The sequence below is a fragment of the Rhynchophorus ferrugineus genome, unplaced genomic scaffold (genome assembly GCF_030347505.1).
Source record: "Rhynchophorus ferrugineus isolate W39M unplaced genomic scaffold, kcgeb_rfMv2 rfM1, whole genome shotgun sequence".
Taxonomy (NCBI): domain Eukaryota; kingdom Metazoa; phylum Arthropoda; class Insecta; order Coleoptera; family Curculionidae; genus Rhynchophorus; species Rhynchophorus ferrugineus.
In genome coordinates this window covers 49,395,451-49,415,527 of record NW_027472580.1, presented here as the reverse complement: position 1 = coordinate 49,415,527, position 20,077 = coordinate 49,395,451, and the positions used below count along the sequence as shown (strand labels likewise).

At 30.4% G+C, this 20,077-nt stretch overlaps 2 protein-coding genes and 2 long non-coding RNA genes across 5 annotated transcripts in view; 2 read left to right on the top strand and 2 right to left on the bottom strand.

Moving 5' to 3' along the window:
- The window catches only part of LOC143198092 (integrin alpha-PS1), a 174,664-nt gene that overhangs the window by 13,906 nt on the left and 140,681 nt on the right, over positions 1-20,077 (bottom strand). Inside the window, exons 2-4 of one of the 2 annotated variants that reach the window (XM_076407080.1) lie at positions 16,298-16,425; positions 7,810-7,830; positions 1,332-1,436 (exon numbers count right to left, since the gene is read on the bottom strand). In XM_076407080.1, coding sequence (XP_076263195.1) covers positions 1,332-1,436; positions 7,810-7,830; positions 16,298-16,425 — 254 coding nt within the window. The remainder of the gene's footprint in view (positions 1-1,331; positions 1,437-7,809; positions 7,831-16,297; positions 16,426-20,077) is intronic. The other variant, XM_076407092.1, reaches the window with a different exon arrangement.
- On the top strand, positions 9,797-10,264 carry LOC143198123 (uncharacterized). The gene is made up of 3 exons (XR_013006163.1): positions 9,797-9,922; positions 9,972-10,054; positions 10,135-10,264. It is a non-coding gene; the product is annotated as an uncharacterized LOC143198123 (long non-coding RNA).
- LOC143198117 (uncharacterized) lies at positions 11,617-12,709 on the bottom strand. Its single transcript, XR_013006157.1, has 3 exons — positions 12,579-12,709; positions 12,434-12,521; positions 11,617-11,754 (listed from the first exon to the last, which is right to left on the bottom strand). It is a non-coding gene; the product is annotated as an uncharacterized LOC143198117 (long non-coding RNA).
- Positions 18,249-19,022, top strand: LOC143193946 (uncharacterized). Its single transcript, XM_076400403.1, has 3 exons — positions 18,249-18,476; positions 18,535-18,717; positions 18,776-19,022. The coding sequence occupies exons 1-3, from the start codon at positions 18,367-18,369 to the stop codon at positions 18,939-18,941; spliced, it is 459 nt and encodes a 152-aa protein (XP_076256518.1). The 5' UTR covers positions 18,249-18,366; the 3' UTR covers positions 18,942-19,022.

Here is a 20,077-nt window from a genome sequence, read left to right as displayed (position 1 = left end):
CAATGGATGCCCGATTTCTCAAGCAGAATCAGCTAAATACCCTGGAATCCATCTTGACGGTAGATTAAATTGGAAGCATCACGTTAGACAAAAAGCAAAACACATTAGAACCAAAATAAAACAACTATACTGGTTAGTCGGAAGATACTCTCAACTTGATCTAAAATCGAAGAGGTTGATCTATAATACAATATAAGGCCAATTTGGACCTATGGGGTGCAAATATGGGGTTGCACTAAAAATTCAAATCAACTAGTCATACAGCGCTGTCAAAACAAGGTTCTTCGATTGATTACCAATGCCTATCGCTATGTAACCAATGAAGAATTGCACGATGACCTGGAAATCAAATGGATTTGCGAGGTTATCCAAGAGTTCGCCTTGAAACACGAAAGAAGATTGCTAAATCATACTAACGTGGAAGCAATATAACTGCCGGACAGTGCGCAGGATGTTAGGAGATTGAAGCGAACAAAACCATACGAACTTATATAAAGTGTATATACATTTAGTGTAAACTATAACTTAATAATTAATAAATAATTATAATTTTATAATTGAGAAATACATACTGATGTATTTTCTCACATTCGCCTTGCTTGTGAATTAATCCAAGTACATAGGAAAAGTAGTAATAAATTAATTGTAAATTAAGATTGTACTAAGCGTATCTAATAAAGATGTTATAAAAAAAATTATAGTATTGTTCCAGATGGACTAATAGGTGCTAAAATTAATGTATGACTTTATTAGTTCGGTATAGTTAAATCAAAGTTTATTTATTGAATTAAAAATTCGACGCCATTTTAATATTTCGTCTTTTATGATTAAATTAATTTAAAATTTTAAGGAACAAACAAGCTGTGTGCATATTGGCCGATCTTGATTTACAAAGGGAAGCTATCCAAAAATCGCATAAGAAAGTTTTTTGCGTCAGTTTTGTGGGATGTGAAATGAATCTTGTTCATGGATTAAAATCAAACTTGTAAATTAAAAACTCCATAGCATACCCATTTTATAGAAGATTACACCAAATTAAAGTACGTATTATCTCAACAGCCTTCTCTGGCTTTTGGTTCCGGTGACATCATAAAAATTATTTAATAGGAAAACAATTTTCTTGAAATGAAACAGCAATAGCTGCTTTACCTTACGGAAAATCTCCATATTTGTGTGATAAGACTATATATCTTTAGGAATGAGTCTATTAAAGTTGAGTGAAGTTATATCGAAAAATAAAGTAATTTTTTACAATTTTAAAACCGTATACTTAACAAATTATTTGAATAACTTAGAATAAGAAAATAAGGTATTGAAAACATTATTCTTACCTAACCATTGTCCATTCTTTATTTCATCGAGACCAGGCGGATTCATAACAGTCTTTGTAGAGTCGTCACCTTCGTCATCTCCATAATCAAAGCCTTCTAGATTAGCTAATGAAGAAAAATATATGTTATTAATAATACTTAATGTAATTAATTGTTAATAGAACTTTGAAAATTCGTGTCTTCAAACCAAAACGAGTTTTATTCAAAGTTTTATTAACCAACATTGTTAGTAAAATGCAGAAAAAAAAGAATGTTGTTTACTAAATGTGTTCATATGTTGTATGTTATGTAAAGATATTAGGTACGATATGTACAGCATTTTGTAATGTTTATTAAGTACTAGTTTTGTCACACATTGCCATAATAAAAATTATTGTTATGAAAGTAAAACATAGTAAACAGCATTCTCGATGTGTATAAAAAGTGGCAAAATATACTACAAAGTTTAAGTGCCATTTTGAAGCTCTTTTTATTAATAGTTTTAGTTACAAGTAATTTTGCAATCTTGTTATAGAGATCTTTTATGAAATATAGTAATGAATGACTTGTAACTAAAATCATTTTTTGTGTATATTGCTTGCTATATTTACAAGAGATAGCTTGGGTCAAATGATCAACTTAGATTGGTATTTATTTTAGTGATCTGAAAACAACTATTTTCATTGAATATTTCACCCAATGATTTAAGGTATAAAATGCTGCTTATATACAAACTAGTATACAAGTATTGTGCGACAGTTTTCTCATATATTCTGATACTAATAAAATTTTTACTATACATTTACATATAAAATACACTACTCAACGAAGATCAAGGCCTTATACTGGACATTATATTCTTACCGTAATCTTTCATTGGTGATGTGGTTGCATCGAATAGTGTATCGTATCAAAACATATGGATCGTTCGTCACAATGATGGAAAAATAAAGTACTAGTAACAAGGCAAGGAAACAAATGCAAAACAAATAATAAATAAACTCATCCTAATAATAAAAAATCATAAAAAGGAAACACAAGCTAAAAACATATTAATAATAAAAAAATCAAACAACGAGTCGATAGTTTTTTAAGCGTCTTTTCTTTCTTCATCAAAATTCAAACAGAAACAATGTGTCGTGGTCTCTTTCGTATCAATTTTTTGTTAAAAATCGTTAATATCGGAGTTAATTGTTATGCGGTTGTTTAATATTGATTCCAAAAAGCTGCGGAAACTTCAAACTTCTACAGCGTTATTTGTGGCTTGATTGGTTAAAAAAAGTTTTAGTGTTATTATTTCTCGATAAGTATATGATTATTTGTTGAATCGAATACCATAGTTGACTGTAATATCATATTAGTAAACAGACTGTAACCATCAACAGATAACTTTCATCTAAAACTTGTACCAATGCTTTACTTTATTTGATAAATGTTTTACCAGACTAGTGGCAACTTGAAAATCTTTAATCGTTACGGTTTATAAAGCATCTGGTCATATTTGGTCTGCTGTATCTGTTAAAATTAATTAATGGGTTTTAAAGTTAATTCATCATTTTCAAGATGCCTTCGAGCAATATATAATAAATATAATTTTATGTTTTTTTCCATTGGAATTTTTAATAATGTTATTTCTATCGTTAAAATATATTGTTTTAGACATTTTGGTTTAAGAATCTTTGTTGAAAAATATTTATTAAAATAAATACGCACTTATATAAATTTACATTAAAAAAGTTGATTTATCTTTCTTATTGATAACTGCAGAATAACAATTTTATTTCATATTTTGAAAGCTTACATCTTTAAGAATATGCTCTTAATAGGATTTTTCAAAATTTAAATTATTTTCGGAGATACAATAGCTGTTTTAGTAAAGCGGCATGTAAAAACTAATTTTTTTTCACTAACATTTTTCTCGAAACTACTTTTTTCGAGATGGTTGACCAAATTTTATTATAGTTTACTTTGATACGATAGAAGAATGTATAGAGAAGGCTCATATCAAATTTTAAGTAAATCGGTTAGGTAGAACTAGAAATATTATGTCAATCCTCTTGAAAAAAGTATTTTCGAGAAAAATGCGTTTTTTTTAAAATATATTTTAAAGTCTCCTTTTACCAACAAGGGGTCTATCTGACTGGATCTACAGTTTACGTGGGCTCCGACCAACGGTCCTCGGTATTAAGCCTGCCGACTGGCGAGTGACCAAGTTAGAAATTATCCCAGAAGACATCCGGTCTTACCAAGCCTGGTTACTGGCGTGACTGCAGTCACTTTCCTTGTTGTATTTTGCACTCTTGTCTAGGACAATCACAAATATTAAACAATTACAATCATAACGCAAATTCACGCCCATGCCCCAACAGTAGGTGGACCGTCCTCTCGCTTTTACCACTGTGCCAACCAAGCCAGCAAAAATGCGGTTTTAAATGACATGTTATTAAAACAGCTATATCTTCGAAAATAATTTAAATTTTGAAAAATAATTTTAAGGGCATATTATGTTTAGAGGGTTAAACTTTGAAAATATGAAGAAAAAAATCAATTTTTTAAAATGTATGTACTAGAAATACCCCCTTAAAACACAATGTAAGTTTAAGTTTCTATTTACTTATTGGAGATTCGATGATTGAAGCCTCCAATCATGGATATCGAATTTAATAGTATGAAGAGGCGAATTCGTTTAAAATCGAAAGTTAGACAGATGAGCTTCAAAATCACTTAAAGCCCTTAGAATATAACATTAGTAAAAAATTCACTTTCACATTCACATGGTGGTATAGATACGGGTTGTTTAAATTTTAATGATAACGAATAAATTGGCTTTATGTTGATTTTAAAGGTGTCTGTTCACTGCGGTTTATTGCCATTCTCCTAAATCATACGAGTGGCCAAAAAATCATACGAGTGGAAATCATTTCTGTGATGAAAAACTAGAGTATCTATGGAGTGCTCGCTGTGGTTTATGTAGCTTCCTATTTGAATCATATGCCATTGTTCAATTTGGGCCAAACAATGTAATACTTGCTGATAAACAATAGTTTAAACAGACACGGTCAACCATATGGTCGCCAGAGATTACCAGCATCTACTTGCTTTGGTTATCAGTTATTATTACATATTCTTAAAATATATAACGAGTTAATAAAGATTTGTTTCATTTATAATTAAAACAAACTTCAAGTTTTAGTAGCATAAAAAAGTATCATCCACGTTATCATATGAATTGAGAAGCAGCCATATTTTTGAACAAGCATTTGATGTTTCAATTTCAAATTTGAAAAAAAAAACAGCTGCTTCATATAGGCATAATGTTTATGATGTTTTATAGCTGTAAGTTTTGTATGAAACTGAAGTTTATTTAATAAATTTAAAATGATCTGATTTAGATCAAATGTGCGCCGTTTTGTTCGATAACTTATTGTCATTTTGACGGTAATTCTGTCACGCCTGCCTCATATCCCTGCTGTTGAAAAACTGTGACAATTTTTACAAGCCTTATTTGAGGTGAATTTTTTTCAGTAGAGTAATTCACAATGGACATGTGGTAATCTCTTGGTTCCCGGAGTTTCTGGCAGGTTGCTGTCAATGTGTGTGGCTTAAGGTTATTTTAACGAAATACAATCTCTATCATAGTGCCCAATGTTGGTTGCTTCTAGGAGATTGTTCCTTTCAGATAGTTCCAAATGTTGAAGGTACAAGTTCGAATTTGGCTGTGGGGAAGCAGTCCACAGTTTATTCGTTGCCAAAACGCCAGCAAACCTTCAGTCTTGCCGAGGTAATAGGAATAATGCTTATATGACGGTCAGGCTCAGGCATATCAATTATTTTATCCACATTTTTGACAATCGGTGAATCTTAATTGAAATTCAGATTTTCACATAAGCTCAAAAAACCCAGTCAACCATTCGCAAAATTGGCAAATAAGATTTTTAGGCAATTTTTACAGTGCAAGATGCAAGTTATCAAAACCTAAAGCTTTAAAAATAATAGATATCTTTTTACTAGACTTAATATATAGAAAAATAGCCTTTTCATTTTTTTTAACAATTTTGAACTGTCATATTTTTTTAAATTTTAACTAAAATATTGCTATAAATGTATGAACATGAAGATAAATATATGATATATGAATAAATCAATTTATTTAAAGTGAAGTATTGGTAAATGTTTTGAATTAAAACGATATTTAAAATTTTAATCAACTATTAATATTCATTTACAAAAAATTATCGAGCTCAGTTTAGAACTAACACATGTACAAGAAGATTATTATGTTTTTCAAAATAAAAATTAAGAAATCTTGTATATGTGCTTTTTCTACAATTAATTTTTTAATTTTGTTTTGTTAAATGATTATTGTAACACCACAAAATACAATTGATCTTAGACCGTTTTCGAGTCATCAATGATACGATGACGACTAGATAGTCAATCAGTAATAGAACATCGATGTTATTTTAGTATTAGCAAAAATAAATTGGAATCGATTTATTGATTGGTTAATGCACACAAATTAGACGACAACAAGATGAAATTTAGAAGTTGCTTTTGTAATTGTTTAGTATATCCCTATATAAAACCAATGACAGGACTTAAAGTTTAGTCATAAAATACTAGTCAAATTGAAGATAACTTGAGTATAATGATTTATAACCATTTATAATATATACACAAACTGTTACCCAGCGAATTCGCCATTATTACATTAATTTATGAAAATTTGATAATTTTCGTTAACAGATCCCTCGTTACACGCGGTCTCACCAACCACAGTTTCGCTTTTCAGGTTTAAGGCAGCTAAGGGCCAATTAACTCTCTTGTTTTGCTGTAACGCCTGAGGTGATTTTATGGTGAAGCCACTGCTTGTTTACAAATCATTAAATCCACGGCCCTTGAAAAATAGAAATAAGGACTGTTTGCCTGTATTTTGAAGAGTAAATCCTAATACTTGGGTTACGATGACTATTTTTTGACTATTTGATGGCTATTTACAGACTGGTTTACTAAATGTTTTGTGCTTAGTGTTAAACAGTATTTGGTCTCAAAGTCACTACCATTTAAGTGCCTTTCTGCTTATTGACAATGCACTCGGATATTAAATTACCTTAAATTTAACATCAGAGTGAATATAATAATGAAAATACAATTTTCACCTCCCAACACAATTTCGCTTCTGTAACCATTAGAATAGGGTTTAATATTTAAAAGATGTTACCTAAGGTATAATTTCAGTCCCATCTTACAATGCGTGGAAGCAGATCTTTTGTTAACTGTTATCGAAAGTTGGAAATAGTTTAATATTGTTCATTGCATAACCATTATTAAAGATGCAGTGATTTAAGACCGTCAACTATAAGTGGAAGTTGTTATCGATATTTCAGCATTGCCGGACAAAGAAGCCGAAGTCACTAAAATCTTACAAGTTATGCATCAAATACATGGAGAAGGTTTTGAAGAATTTCAGTCAACAGATGGTGAAGAAGTTTTAGTTGCCAACAACAATTAATATAAATAATGATTAAATGATGAAGATGATACTTCTTAAGAATTAGCTGGAAAATCAAATACATCTTTAACTTTACACAAAGTAAATAAGATTTTCTCATCTGCTCATCAACTGCAGGATTTGGTTTTGGACCTGGGTTCTTCAGTGGAACGAAATATGAAGTTTAATAATGGTCTAGAAGATTTACTATAACCATATAAAGAAGAGCAGAAAGACATTAAGAAAATAATGAAACAGCCAACAATCATTTCATTTGTTTTTATTAGCAACTAAAATATTTTATGTTTTTATCAGCAACTAAAATATAAGAAATAATAAATTTGATTTTTTTCTTCATCAATGAATAGACAAATAAATTCAACTATAAATCTAACAAATTTACATGCTTTTCTCCTTTTAATCCCTACATGTATGGATCCCTTGTCAGCAGCGGTTTCATCAACCGCTGCTTTCTTATCGGAACGTAACTCCCGTGGATAACGAGGGATTACTGTGTTAACAACATTCTATTACAATTTACCAATGGATATACTTTTAAATAAATATTATTATTATATATTATATTCATTTTAAAATTATTTTTTATAAATTATCCTTAATGTGATTGGTTATGAATGTTCTAAACCAAAATACGATACATAACAAAAACTTCTGTATAGTCCTGTCATTCTAATGAACGCGTTATCAATGATTTTATAGGGATATCGACCAAAACCAAATCTAACCACGACATGTAGATTTTTCTGGGTTATCACATCCTATTACAAGTCTATCACCACATTACTTCTAGTTATTATCTGTTATTAAATCAAAGAGAAAAGAAAACAGGCATTGTTTAAAAGATAGGTGATGTGCGCCGTTGCCATGCGAAAAGATCACGCATGCATCTAATCAAAATACAAAAAATAAGTAGCGATTGTACACATGCTATTACCGATAGGGTACCCTAGTGGGTACCGCTTAATTTGGTTCGAGACCACCACTTACATATATACCTTCCGCTGGGCTCTGCAATACGTATCCCAAAAACAAAAATATTCTGTTAATAAACCCGTCGATAATATACGGGGGCTCATTAAAAAATAAACAAAAATAAATAAAACTGTTCCTATTTTGTACAGAGTCGTATTCTAAACCGTAAGCGTATTCAGTAGGGTGCAGATGATAAATGGAAGGCCATCAAGCCAGGGTGTTTTTGGAAATATACTTTTGGTTATTTCTTGGTTAGTTTTATATAACTTTAAACCAAGTTCAATTTCAATTGTCTGGTTTCAATATTCACAGTTACTACAACAACTAAAACAATGTGAATGTGAATATACCAAATATTAAAAAAAAGGTGTTTAACTTAGCGTCATTACTCCATGTTTTGATTAGCGTTGGGAACTGTCGACCGTCGATAGTCAACGACTGTTTAGTAATTGGCTACTTTTTACTAGTTACTGTTTTAGTCGGTATTTTCGGCCCGACTGGTTTTATTACTATTTACTATCGACTGTTTCAGTCGTGTGCTTTTAGTTACTATTTTCGGTTCCATTAGTTTCATTCGCTGATTTTTAACATTCTGGCTCTGTTGTCCAACCACGACCTTGACAAAAATGTGCCGAATTTAGGCTTATATTACATATTACATGCTTATATTACATAAGTAATATATATAGTTTTATGATATTTTGGTAATTTGCTTGTAAATAACAATATATTGTATATTCATATAGCAGCATATTGGAACGCTATTTTTCAAGATTATTAATGTAAAAGGACAAAAAGAATAAAGCTGTGAATGATAAATAGTAATATACTTTTGAATATTTTTATGGCAATTTTTTTTATTGACTTTTCCGTTTCGATCTAACTCTCTCGATTTTTGTTCAAGTATTTTGACTGTCAAAACTTTAAATTTAGAATCGAAAGATTCCAGAAATTGCATCGATTCGAAACGAATTGAAGAAGTTCTTACAGTAGCAGTTAAATTTTCTAAAAAAAATATTAACCGTAAAGAGGTGCTAAACTACATTCAATATTTATACTAAATATTTCTAATAAAAACATTTTGAAAACTCTTCTTTAATACTCAACAATCCATTTTCTTGGCTATTAAAGAATTCAAGAAAATAATGATGGTCGCGATACTTTTTGGTTAAGATTTATTTTATCAGCAGGTAAGACAGAGAAATCTTTTTTACAATATCTTTTTATTATTTCACTTAACTTTTCCGTAGAATGATGTATTTAAACAATGATGCAGCGAAACGTCCTATGGTTTGAGAATATTTTGAAAGAGAATCCTCAACTTCTGCTATCTACAATCCTCGATTTAAAAAATCAGTGTCTGGTATATGGAAAAGCCACCTATTGGGCGTTTAGAAAACCCATTAGATTTTTGGCAAGCTCATGACATGATATTACTTGAATTATATCAGTTAAATTAAAAATATTCTGCTATATGCAGAACAACATCTATCCCCTCGGAACGAGTTTTTTTCAAAATCTGCCCAAATTATTAACAATCGAAAAAATCGCATCACGGGAGAAAATCTGAACATGTATATTTTTGAATAGTGATTAAAAAATATTTCTGTACAATAATTAATGAAACATTTATATTATTTAAAACGGCTCTAGTACTTATTGCGCGTTCATTTTTAGTTTTGTGATGGATTAGTTTTTTTTCTATGATTAGTTATATATTTAATTTTTATTTAGTATTTTTGGTTATTTTATAACTTTTGTTTTTAGGCTTTATTTAAGTTCTATTGTATTATCTATATTTGTTATAGAATGTTATTTAAAAATAGCAATTAACATATTATTAAAATACGATAAAACCGTTGTGGCGTTTTTATAGACGACAGTAAAAGACCTCGCCATCCATACCTATACAAGTTTCTTTTGGCTAGGACTGCACAAGCGAACAGCGATTAGAACAATCTAATCTGACAGTTTTCACAACTCGCGTCCTTTTCTACCACGCATTTCGTACCACAGTCTTAGTTGTGGTTAGCTATCATTTTTAGGTTAATTTTGTATTTACATTTTGTTGAGGTAATATAATTATTTCCAAAATTAGCAGCAGATAATGCGAAAATAAGTGTATAAGGTATGAATCATTAATTAAATATTATCATTTTATAACACTAATTTTGTAGATTGTTTTGGATCAAAGGATATCTTAAATAATATGGAAACAGAACTTATTTGAAGATTATAGTAAAAGTAAGAATGAAATATGGTAATGTTTGTATACGTTTTCTGTCTATTTGATATTATATTTATATTTGATATTATATTTATATCTTTCTGATTTTACAGATATTTCAAAAGAATAAAAAAGCTATAACGAAGCTAAAATCTAACGAAGTATCATGAATTTTCAGCATAGTATACATATAAAGTGTATTTAATAGAAAGTGGTTGGAATAAATTGATAACATAGTATTTGAAGCTTTGTGATTTATTATTTCTTTTGGTTTATATAACTCCTCGGAACAGATAAATAATGATAAAATATTACAAAAGGAAGAATATATATATTAAAGGAACCATAACAAAAAGACAGCAGGTTATTTGTTTCTATACTTTATTATATTTAGACTGAACTCTTCTCCACACTACCTATCAGGTAGAATTCCAGGCGTGTTATTTTTTTATTTTGTGGTGGTGTCCCCTGTAGGCCTAATCCACCATTCCTAAGTATATATTAATATTCCTGACTGATATTTATTACTAAAAGTAGGAAAAACAGTGATATAATACATTGCACTAATTATTTTAAAAATAAGAGTACAATTTATTTATATTACAGGGGGAAATTAAAAAATACAATTTTAATAAAATATTTTATTTAAATACTGGTTAACATTGCTTTAAAATACATTGTGAAAATACATAGAACAACATGCAATATAACAATTGATAACTTATTTTAAGTGTACGTTAATTATTGTTCTATATATTATAACATAAAAAAATATATACTGAAAAAATTTGCCCAAGTCCAGAATAGTAGTTACAAGTCATAATTTTGATTACGAAACCTTCTTTTCTCTTTTATGTATTTTTGATAGGTGCTCAATTGGACCTCATCGATATGATATGTAGTCATGCAACATTTTTCAAATTTTCCCTTTGCTATTCTGTTTACTTTTTTCATCCACCAGAACAAGCAACACCTAATTATTACTTTTCTAATTATGTTTCCCTCCTCTGGATGTTGAAAACAAATAATAGTTTAAAAAAAAGTGACATTTGCTGGCATAACATTTTGTCAAGAATTTCCTTTAAATTTTCTTTGGCACATACTTTGGGCAATACATAAAAAATTCTAGAGATGGCTTCAAAAACATATGCACTGAAATAAGTTCCTGGTACCGTAAGACAACATTTGTCATACTGGCGAGCTTTAGTAAATTCTGTATCGGTATCGCTTTCCCGATACAGAATTTTTGACCTACAATCTTCACATTTAATTAATTTTAATAGTTTTCTGGTAATGAACCAGATGATAATGTGAAGGCTGTTGTAGATTGGTTGCCAGTTACCACGTGGCTTGTAAAAAAATGTAGTAAGTTATCCAAACCTCCTTCTGACACATCCTCTTCACAGTTGGCTCCTGGTGATCTTTGAGAGAAAAAATATTGATTATGAGGCTTTTGAATGCCGAGACGAAATAGTCAGGTGTCGGGGAAACTTCTCTAATTCCGTAGCTTCTAATATTTACAAAAAATCCAGCTGAAATGGCTTAATCATTACAAATTGTCTCTACTGCTGAAAGAGCCCCTTCAGTTTCTCCTTGTTTACTTTTTCAAGCCATTTCTGGCTTAAAGCAACAGTTTTGGGAAAACGATGCATTCTGTTAGAACCTTCACATTCTGGAACAGAACACTTCTGTTTAGTTTTCATATTTCAATCAACCATTTTTTACAGGAACTGCTGAAAAAAAGTTTAAAAAATATTAAAATATTAGTAATAATATCACAATAATAATTATATTAAACCTGAATGAACACACAAAATAGACCACAAAATATTGAGAATTCTCTGTATTTTGTGAAATAGGTACACAATATTTCGATGTTTTCCAAATTAACGCTAAATCGGAAAAGAAAGATTTCAATGGTTTGTAAACACCATAGAGTAATATATAGTGTTAACTTAATACTAATAATTTCATTTTCATAATTTGCGAAAATTATGGATTGGATAATTAAAACAGTTAAATCATATGACGTCAGAATGGAGAAAACATACCAAAAAGTAATACTTTAAAGAACAGCAACAAAAAATTAAAACATGATATATTTCAAAATTACTGCTGTGCTCTTTTTATGGTAAAATCGAGGAGTTAAAAAGACAGCTTAGGCATCTATTAACAATATAATAAAACAAGCATGATAATGTCTTGTTTATAAAATCAAGCTCACCTTGTTGAAAAAGTTATCTCGGTTAAGGAGCCTTAAGCCAAAATATTAATTATAAGTATCTTGACCAATATACATTTGTTTTAAGTAAATGAACCCCTTCAAAATAATTAAGTTTTAAATTGATGGAACTTTACAAACAACTTTTTAAAGGGTAACAAAAACTTTTCATGTAGTATAATTACATTTACCTTCCATGTAATTTTACCATTGCTTCATTTGGACACATTTTGGATTTAGAGTATGGGTAATATGTTCATAATTTCTACTGTTAAATTGCTGTAAATAATAATATATATGAACACAAATGCTTTATATAAATAATTGTATACGTACCAGGTAAAAACAATGCTAAGTCACACAAATCCTTAATCTTGCTAACTTGGGATGTTTCTTCCAAGGAAAACTACGTCCGGTTTTTATTTCCGCACAAACACTGGATACACAAGACTTTTGAGAATGAAGATACATTAAAATCGAATAATAGTGATTATATTTAAGACACAAGAATGCTAATCGTATTTTATATTGGACACACAAAAATGTGGTCGTAAACAAACCGAAACAAACAATGGCGTAATAGAAATGAACCAATCAAATGCCTTCGTAGGCCAATTCAAATGAACCAATCAAAAAAGTGGTCTCAGAACCGCCATTGAATGGACCACGCAAAACATTTCCTCGATTTTGCCTATTTAAGTTAAACCTCTATATTTACTCTATGGTAAACACTACAGGTCATATTTTGACATGACATTTGTAATTGAAATCGAAATAAATAAATCTGTAATTTTTTTATCGGCGGCCGACTGGCGGTGTGATTCTTCTAGTTTCTTATTTGTCCTGCGATTTAATCACTGACTGCTCTCCTAGAGTACTTGCTACATTATCTGCAAAAGAATTAGTGCCCATTTTCTCCTCATACATACGTATCAAATACACATGCTTGCACAGAGTATTCTTTATCGTATACTCTGTACAGCTACAGACATACCTATTCATTTCATTTTTTTTTTCCATTATTCTATTCATAAAACCCACAGTAAAATCTTCTTTTTTAGAATACTATGCATTTCACCTATAACAAAAACCATACTCACATAAAGCACAATTATAAGACAAATGTATATTAATACTACTTTCTGGTTTATAAAAAAAAGAATGCAAAATTTTTCCTATTTGCATTCCATTCTTTTATTTTTAAATCAACAGTGATCATTTCATTACGACTTCTAACTGAATTGATCTTGTATTTTTTTATTAAATAGGATAGATCATCTTTATTAATGATATTTATCCTCTGCATTTGTGGGGTATCTATTTGTCTTACGTCTGACAAAATTCTATCTGTTGTTACACCTCCAGAAGATACCTAAATTAACCTAAGAATGACCATAAATATTCTCTGTTCCATAACAATCTACAAAATTATAGTGTTATAAAATGATAATATTTTACTAATAATTCATACCTTATACACTTATTTTCGCATTATCTGCTGCTAATTTTGCCTATGAAATAATTATATTACCTCAACAAAATGTAAATACAAAATTAACCTAAAAATGATATCTAACCACAACTAAGATTGTGGTACTAAATGCGTGGCAGAAAAGGACGCGAGTTGTGAAAACTGTCAGGTTAGATTAGAACAAGCGCGCATGTGCAGTCATAGCCAACAGAAATTTGTATAGGCATGGATGGCGTAGTATTTTATTGTCGTCTCGTTTTTATTCCATTCCTTTTTATAGATCCACAGAACATTAAAATATAAAAGTAATTCTACTTCATTTAAAATGAAACTATTCATTGCACGGTAATAGTATTTAGTAAGTTTTTTTTCCTTTGTTTTTTTAAAACTAGTACTTGAAGGAATATATACATCTTCGTCTCGCTTATACTATGGTTGAATAGGCACATTTAAAATAAACTGCTGCAAGCAATTATCTTCGTCTTTTTTATCTTACAATTAATACTGGAAATAATTCGTACATCTTCGTCTGACATCTTGAATGCAAAAAAAACAGTTGAACCGTGCATTTCACTGAAAATAGTAATTACTGTTTTCAGTCGCTAGTTTTTTGACTATCGACTGTTTTGCGACAACCGACTATTTCGACTATTTTCAGTCGAGAGTACCCAACGTTAGTTTTGATAGTAACTTATATTGCTGGATGTCAAATAGATAACATACACTATGCCAATTCATCAAAAACGAATTTTATTTATTATATATATATATATATATATATATATATATATATATATATATATATATATATATTTCTAAAAAATTAGGCGTGAATGTTATGACCAAAAAATAGTAAGGCGTAAGAATCGTGGTATATGTGAAAAAAATTCCTTTCCCAAGACCAAACTATCAAACGGGTATGCGTCGTTTGCTTTGATCGATGATTTATATTTCTCTACATTCATTTAACTTCATTTCATTATCGTTCGATTGAATAATTGAGGAGACAACATAGTCAGAAATCAATATCAACCACTGTTTCGAAAACTGGATAAGAAGTAGGTATAAATGTATTGTTTTCTAAGTGAATTACTTAGAATAAAATTGAATATATCCTGTGTTTTGATCAGCAATATATATTGATATAAAATGCGAAGTATCAATGTAATCAAATGTTAAACAACCTAACTGTTAAATTCAGTGTATACAAACGCGAAACAGGTAACGCTTAAAACTCATCTTGATATTTATTATTTTTGTTGTTAGAGGTGAAGTCGAATCTCATTAAACACTCTTAGACATTTGGTGACGGTGATGCTGCTACATGAGATCCCAATTGTCTGGCTGAAAAAAAGTCGAAGATAATGTATTGCAATACATTTTGAGCGAAGACCCAGCTCAAAATTTCAAAGAATATCCAGACGGATCAGCAGTTGACAAATTAATTCATTCTAGATGATGGGGCAGATAGTCCCGAATATTTTCAATATTGAGGTTTTACAATTTTCCAGGCAACAAGAAGAGGTTTTTTTTGTCGTATTGTGATTGATGAGGAAAAGTAGAGTTATTACCATAATTCCAAGCTCAAAAATTTATAGCTTAATAAAACTTTTATTGAAGATGTTTATCGACGTCAGTTGAGTAAATTGAAAGTGTCGTTGCAAAAAAGACCAGTAATAGCGAGTAACCGACGTAAAGCCATCTTCCTCGATAGCAACACTGTGAAAAAAGCAGTGAAAGCTGCATTGCTGCAGCTTGAACAGGAAATTCTCCAGCGCTCAGCGTACTTACCAAATGTAACCTACATTTGTCTGGTTTCATTGGCATACAGTTTCGAAATTTTATGGTGCGAAAATGGATCGATGATGGATAGCTGACGAACCAATGACTTCTTTCGTCAAATATGAGAAAATGATGGAATATATTTTGATTGATATATACTGTTTAAATATTTTTCTCAATAAATGTCCTTTTAAAATGATATGATCAGAATCTTTTTATAATTAGTGATCAGAATGATTTCATCTAACGCTTTTGAAAAACATATAGCACGTATTAAAAAGTTTGAATGTTCTTTATAACATTGGGACCAAGAACCATAAAATTAGACAGAAAGCAACATGAAAACTATAATGTACATAGTATCGTTAATAATGAAGCAATACATTAGCTTAATCAATCAATTAAGACACTGAAATATATTTAATCTCAAAAGATATAATTACAAAAATTTCGAGTTTAGTTGGTAACATTTTAATGATAGTAGGCGAAAAATTAATCTAGAAATAACCATTATATTTCCAAACGAATGTGCGCCGATGACCTGATCTAATTGCGTAAAATTTCAAAATAAATGATCGTGGAACGAAAAAAATATATGTTTCAAACTCTATATTAAAAATAGAACAGCTAAAACTAGAACATTTATCTATGGGTGACTAACAACTAAATCTAGTCTATGGCAAGTGTTTGTACAACACTGATCTGCCTTTGCATCATTCATATTCCATTTCTAAAAAAAATTAAACCCTATTTTTTGAGTCCAACTAAGACACTTAGTTGGTGATTAAACCAGCTAACTTACCCCTGTGACCGTCGGTCTCGACCTGCGTGCAATCGTTGTCCGATCTTGTTATGGGACATTTGAATAGTGCTCCAGATTGATTGGTATTTGGTTGAAGGTTCTGAGCTTTCGGTGCACCTACTAAAAGCCTGAAACGAATATAACTGTCTTTAGCATAAGTTATAAAAATCTATATTGAATAAATATTTATAACAATATGTTTTGGCAGAATTTTATTTTAAAACGGATTGACTAACGTATCGATATATATTGGTTTCTTTTAGTTTCATAGTTAATAAAAATATTTATCATTCAGTTGAAGAGCTTTTAATTTTTTTTTGTGATCAATACATTTTGATGTAACTATAAAAATAAAATTATATATATTAAGCCACTCATTGTGATCGTACATATACTCTTTTCTATTTATTTCCAGTAGGTAATATCAAAATTTAGTACAAGGAAAATTAAAGCAACGCAAAGCATTCTAAGTGAAATTTTGGACTTCGTTAGCAAAAATACATTCGAATGCCACTTTAAATATTATTTAAAAGATTTTGTGCATCGTTTAGTTTCTGTGGAAGAGCTTTGGGTTTACCATCATGATCCCGAGCGCTTAAATAAGAGGGTAAGACGTGTGTTTAACAAGTATTTTGTCTATTAGGCTAATTGCTCTTTAAAAATTGACATGTCTTGTTTAGAATACAAAAACAATTTTGTTAGCGAATTACCTTCATACTAGTACATCAATAAATTCAGATTGTTATTGTAGCCATTTGAATCAAATGGGTCAAAAAATTAGTGAAAAAAGATCTGATCTACAGGGGATAAAAATTATTTTATATCAACATAATGCAGTTACAAAAACCATATCTAAAATCGCAGCTTCTTCACATTTAACTCCCTTTGACTTCATACTCTCTTCACACTTCAAAAATGTTTCTCTGGAATTATTTATTGAGAAAAATTAGTAAAATCTATATTAATTAAAATATTCCCCATACATTTCTAGAACTTTTTCAATTTTTTTGGTAATACAGTATCGAAATAGTGGTGATGGATTAGTAGCGGTGATGGATTAGTAGAGCAATCGACCCATTTCCGCACTTCTTTAGGATTTTAGGAAAGAACGCTTGTGTACAAGCGTAGCTATGCTGCATTGATATGAACAATTGAAAATCAGCAAGCGCCATGCCTGGTAATACACTGGGTCCTTCCCATTCGAGCTCTAATAGTGTATCCTTAAGTGTTGTCATGCAAGATGATGACTTTGCGTGTGTTATTCGCTATTACTGTTTTTTTTAACAATACGTCTTTCAATTTGTTCAAATGACGTCGGTAGATATTTGCAGAAATAGTTTTATTCAGTTTTAGCAGTTCGTAACACATTTATTGTACAAGCACATTCTTCATGTATTATTATAGTACTCACTTTTATATTATTTGCCACACTCTTTAGGCACAAATACTGAATATAATAGTTAACTGATTGATCTCAAAACAGCACTTCATTACCTCTAGAGTATTTGTACTTCATTAACACCCTGGTTACTGTAGAACATTTGTAATATATTTTAGTGTTCAGTTTCGATGAATTACTGTTTCATCTATTATCTATCTATATCATATCATGTTTCATGTAAATATCATGTATCATGTTCACATGCTCATTTCAAGTAATTTGCTATAAAAAAAATATATTTTTTATTTTACTGCATTTTTATATTATTACCTTATGATATTTAGCATCGGTCATTTTTGACTTTATATGTAAATGTTGATATAGAAATATAATAATATTCGTTCAGCTTTCAAACTGTTTTACGATAAAAAAAATTCAGAGTTACTTCAAATCCCATATGTCAACTTCAATGACAAGACAGCGTCAGACAAATCAAACCCCGTACACCTCATGAAAGAAAACAAAAAACAGCGAGATTGCTATGCACGAACAAAAAATAAACCGTATCCATAGAGCGATTTATTTAAAATGGTTCATGCTAGTCAAATAGCAATTTTTAGACAGGAACACATTTTCGATATGTAAATTGTGCGTTTTTCATTCAAAATTTTCGTAAACCCAGAAAATCATGGCCCGATCCCGATCGAGATCCGGCTGCCGACGTCTCGTTTCATATTGTGGAGGAAAAGGTGGCAAAAGACGACGTTCTCGTTCGAGACGACGAAGCAGGGGACGAAGGTAATGTAAATCGATATCAGTACATTTATTTTAATTTGCATCCTTGTTCATTTAAAAGACGATGCGGCTCTAAGAGACGCCACAGATCCAGGCGCGGGAGAAGATCCAGGCGATCGAGGAAACGATGCGCCAGACCCGGCCCCAAAACGAAAAATCCGTTCTTGAATTATCTGAGAGTATTCAGAAAGAAGCACTGCAAATGGCCACAGTACAAGATCGCAATTGAAGGAGCCAAGTGTTGGTAAGAATTGACGAAGACGTAGTACCAAATAAAATGTATTGATTAATTGAAATTTTAGGTGCAAAATGAGCAATAAGGATCGTCAACAGTTTTATAAACAGGCGTGCAGCATGCAGAAACGTAAAGGTAGACGAGGAAGGAAGGGTAGGGGAAGGAGGCGCGGCAAAAGACGACGACGTTCTCGAAGAGGCAGAAGCAGAAAGCGGGCTGGTGGCTGTCTGTGATCGATAGTGGTATCGAGATTGTTCCCGATGCATTTTTGTGAATGTAACTTGTATAATTTGAATAAATCGGCGTAAATTATTTTTCAGTAGAAAATTTTCATTATTTCTTCTTTTCGCCATTTTTTCAACTTTTTAAATAAATTTCCACTTTTTGTTAATTTATGGTATACATTATTTACGGCATTAACTAACACTATCAAAAAGAAAATATAAATGTTTTTATTGTATAAGAAAATATTATCATCGAAGAACTGTTTAAGGAAAACCTTAAATAAAATATTCTCCTTAATACCCGCAGCATATTAAAATATTTTACGTTTTAGAACAAATTTACTTCGGAAAAACATCAGTTTTTATTTGATCCTGGAAATGAGCTGAAATCTATGAATTTCAGAGTTTGAAAAATAAAATTTAGGGCTATGACTTTGATTTCTGAAGTTTAAATTTTGTTCGCATATTTATAAACATTCGCTTCAGATAATTGTATTATTAAACTCTATTTTCGGTTACTTTAAATCTACGGTAGTAGTTGGAGCTGTATTGTAATTGTACACTTTAGATCTTGAGTTCTTGTTGGTGGTGTTATATATAACGTCTGTTTTATCACTGAACAGATAAAATAGGATGTCGTCGGTATATTCATAACGTGTACCATAAACTTATCAATTGAAAGTTAAAAAAATCTCATTATTCGATTACACTACTTGGCAAGTGTGATTAAATGGTAGACGTACTCTACCTTCCATTTTTAAAATAATTTATTTCCTGCTATCGATTAAAGTAGTATAGCCTGGTTAAGTTGAGATAGGACCTTTTAGGGGACGGCAATAAGATGTTTGATGTAAGTAATAACTATCAACCTCCATCGTTCCTAACCCACAGCAAGTTAAAAAGGACCACTTTTAATAAATAAATGATTTGACATTTTAATTACTGTTGAATGGACCTATATGAAATGAATTAGTTCCTCTTCAATATGCAACTAGTGAGGATTTGAAAGTTCGGTGCAACATAATGTAATAAATATGTACATTGTCATCCAATCAGTACTCCTAGAAGAAGGTACAATCTACATCACAGCATAGTATTGACGTGTTATAACATACTTGATGATTATATCAAATAGCTCCAGAATA

Coding starts and splice junctions, on each gene's coding strand:
- LOC143193946 (XM_076400403.1), top strand. CDS start 18,367: ATGGCCCGATCCCGATCGAGATCCGGCTGCCGACGTCTCGTTTCATAT. Junction 18,477..18,534: donor CGACGAAGCAGGGGACGAAG/GTAATGTAAATC, acceptor TTCATTTAAAAG/ACGATGCGGCTCTAAGAGAC. Junction 18,718..18,775: donor ATTGAAGGAGCCAAGTGTTG/GTAAGAATTGAC, acceptor TTGAAATTTTAG/GTGCAAAATGAGCAATAAGG.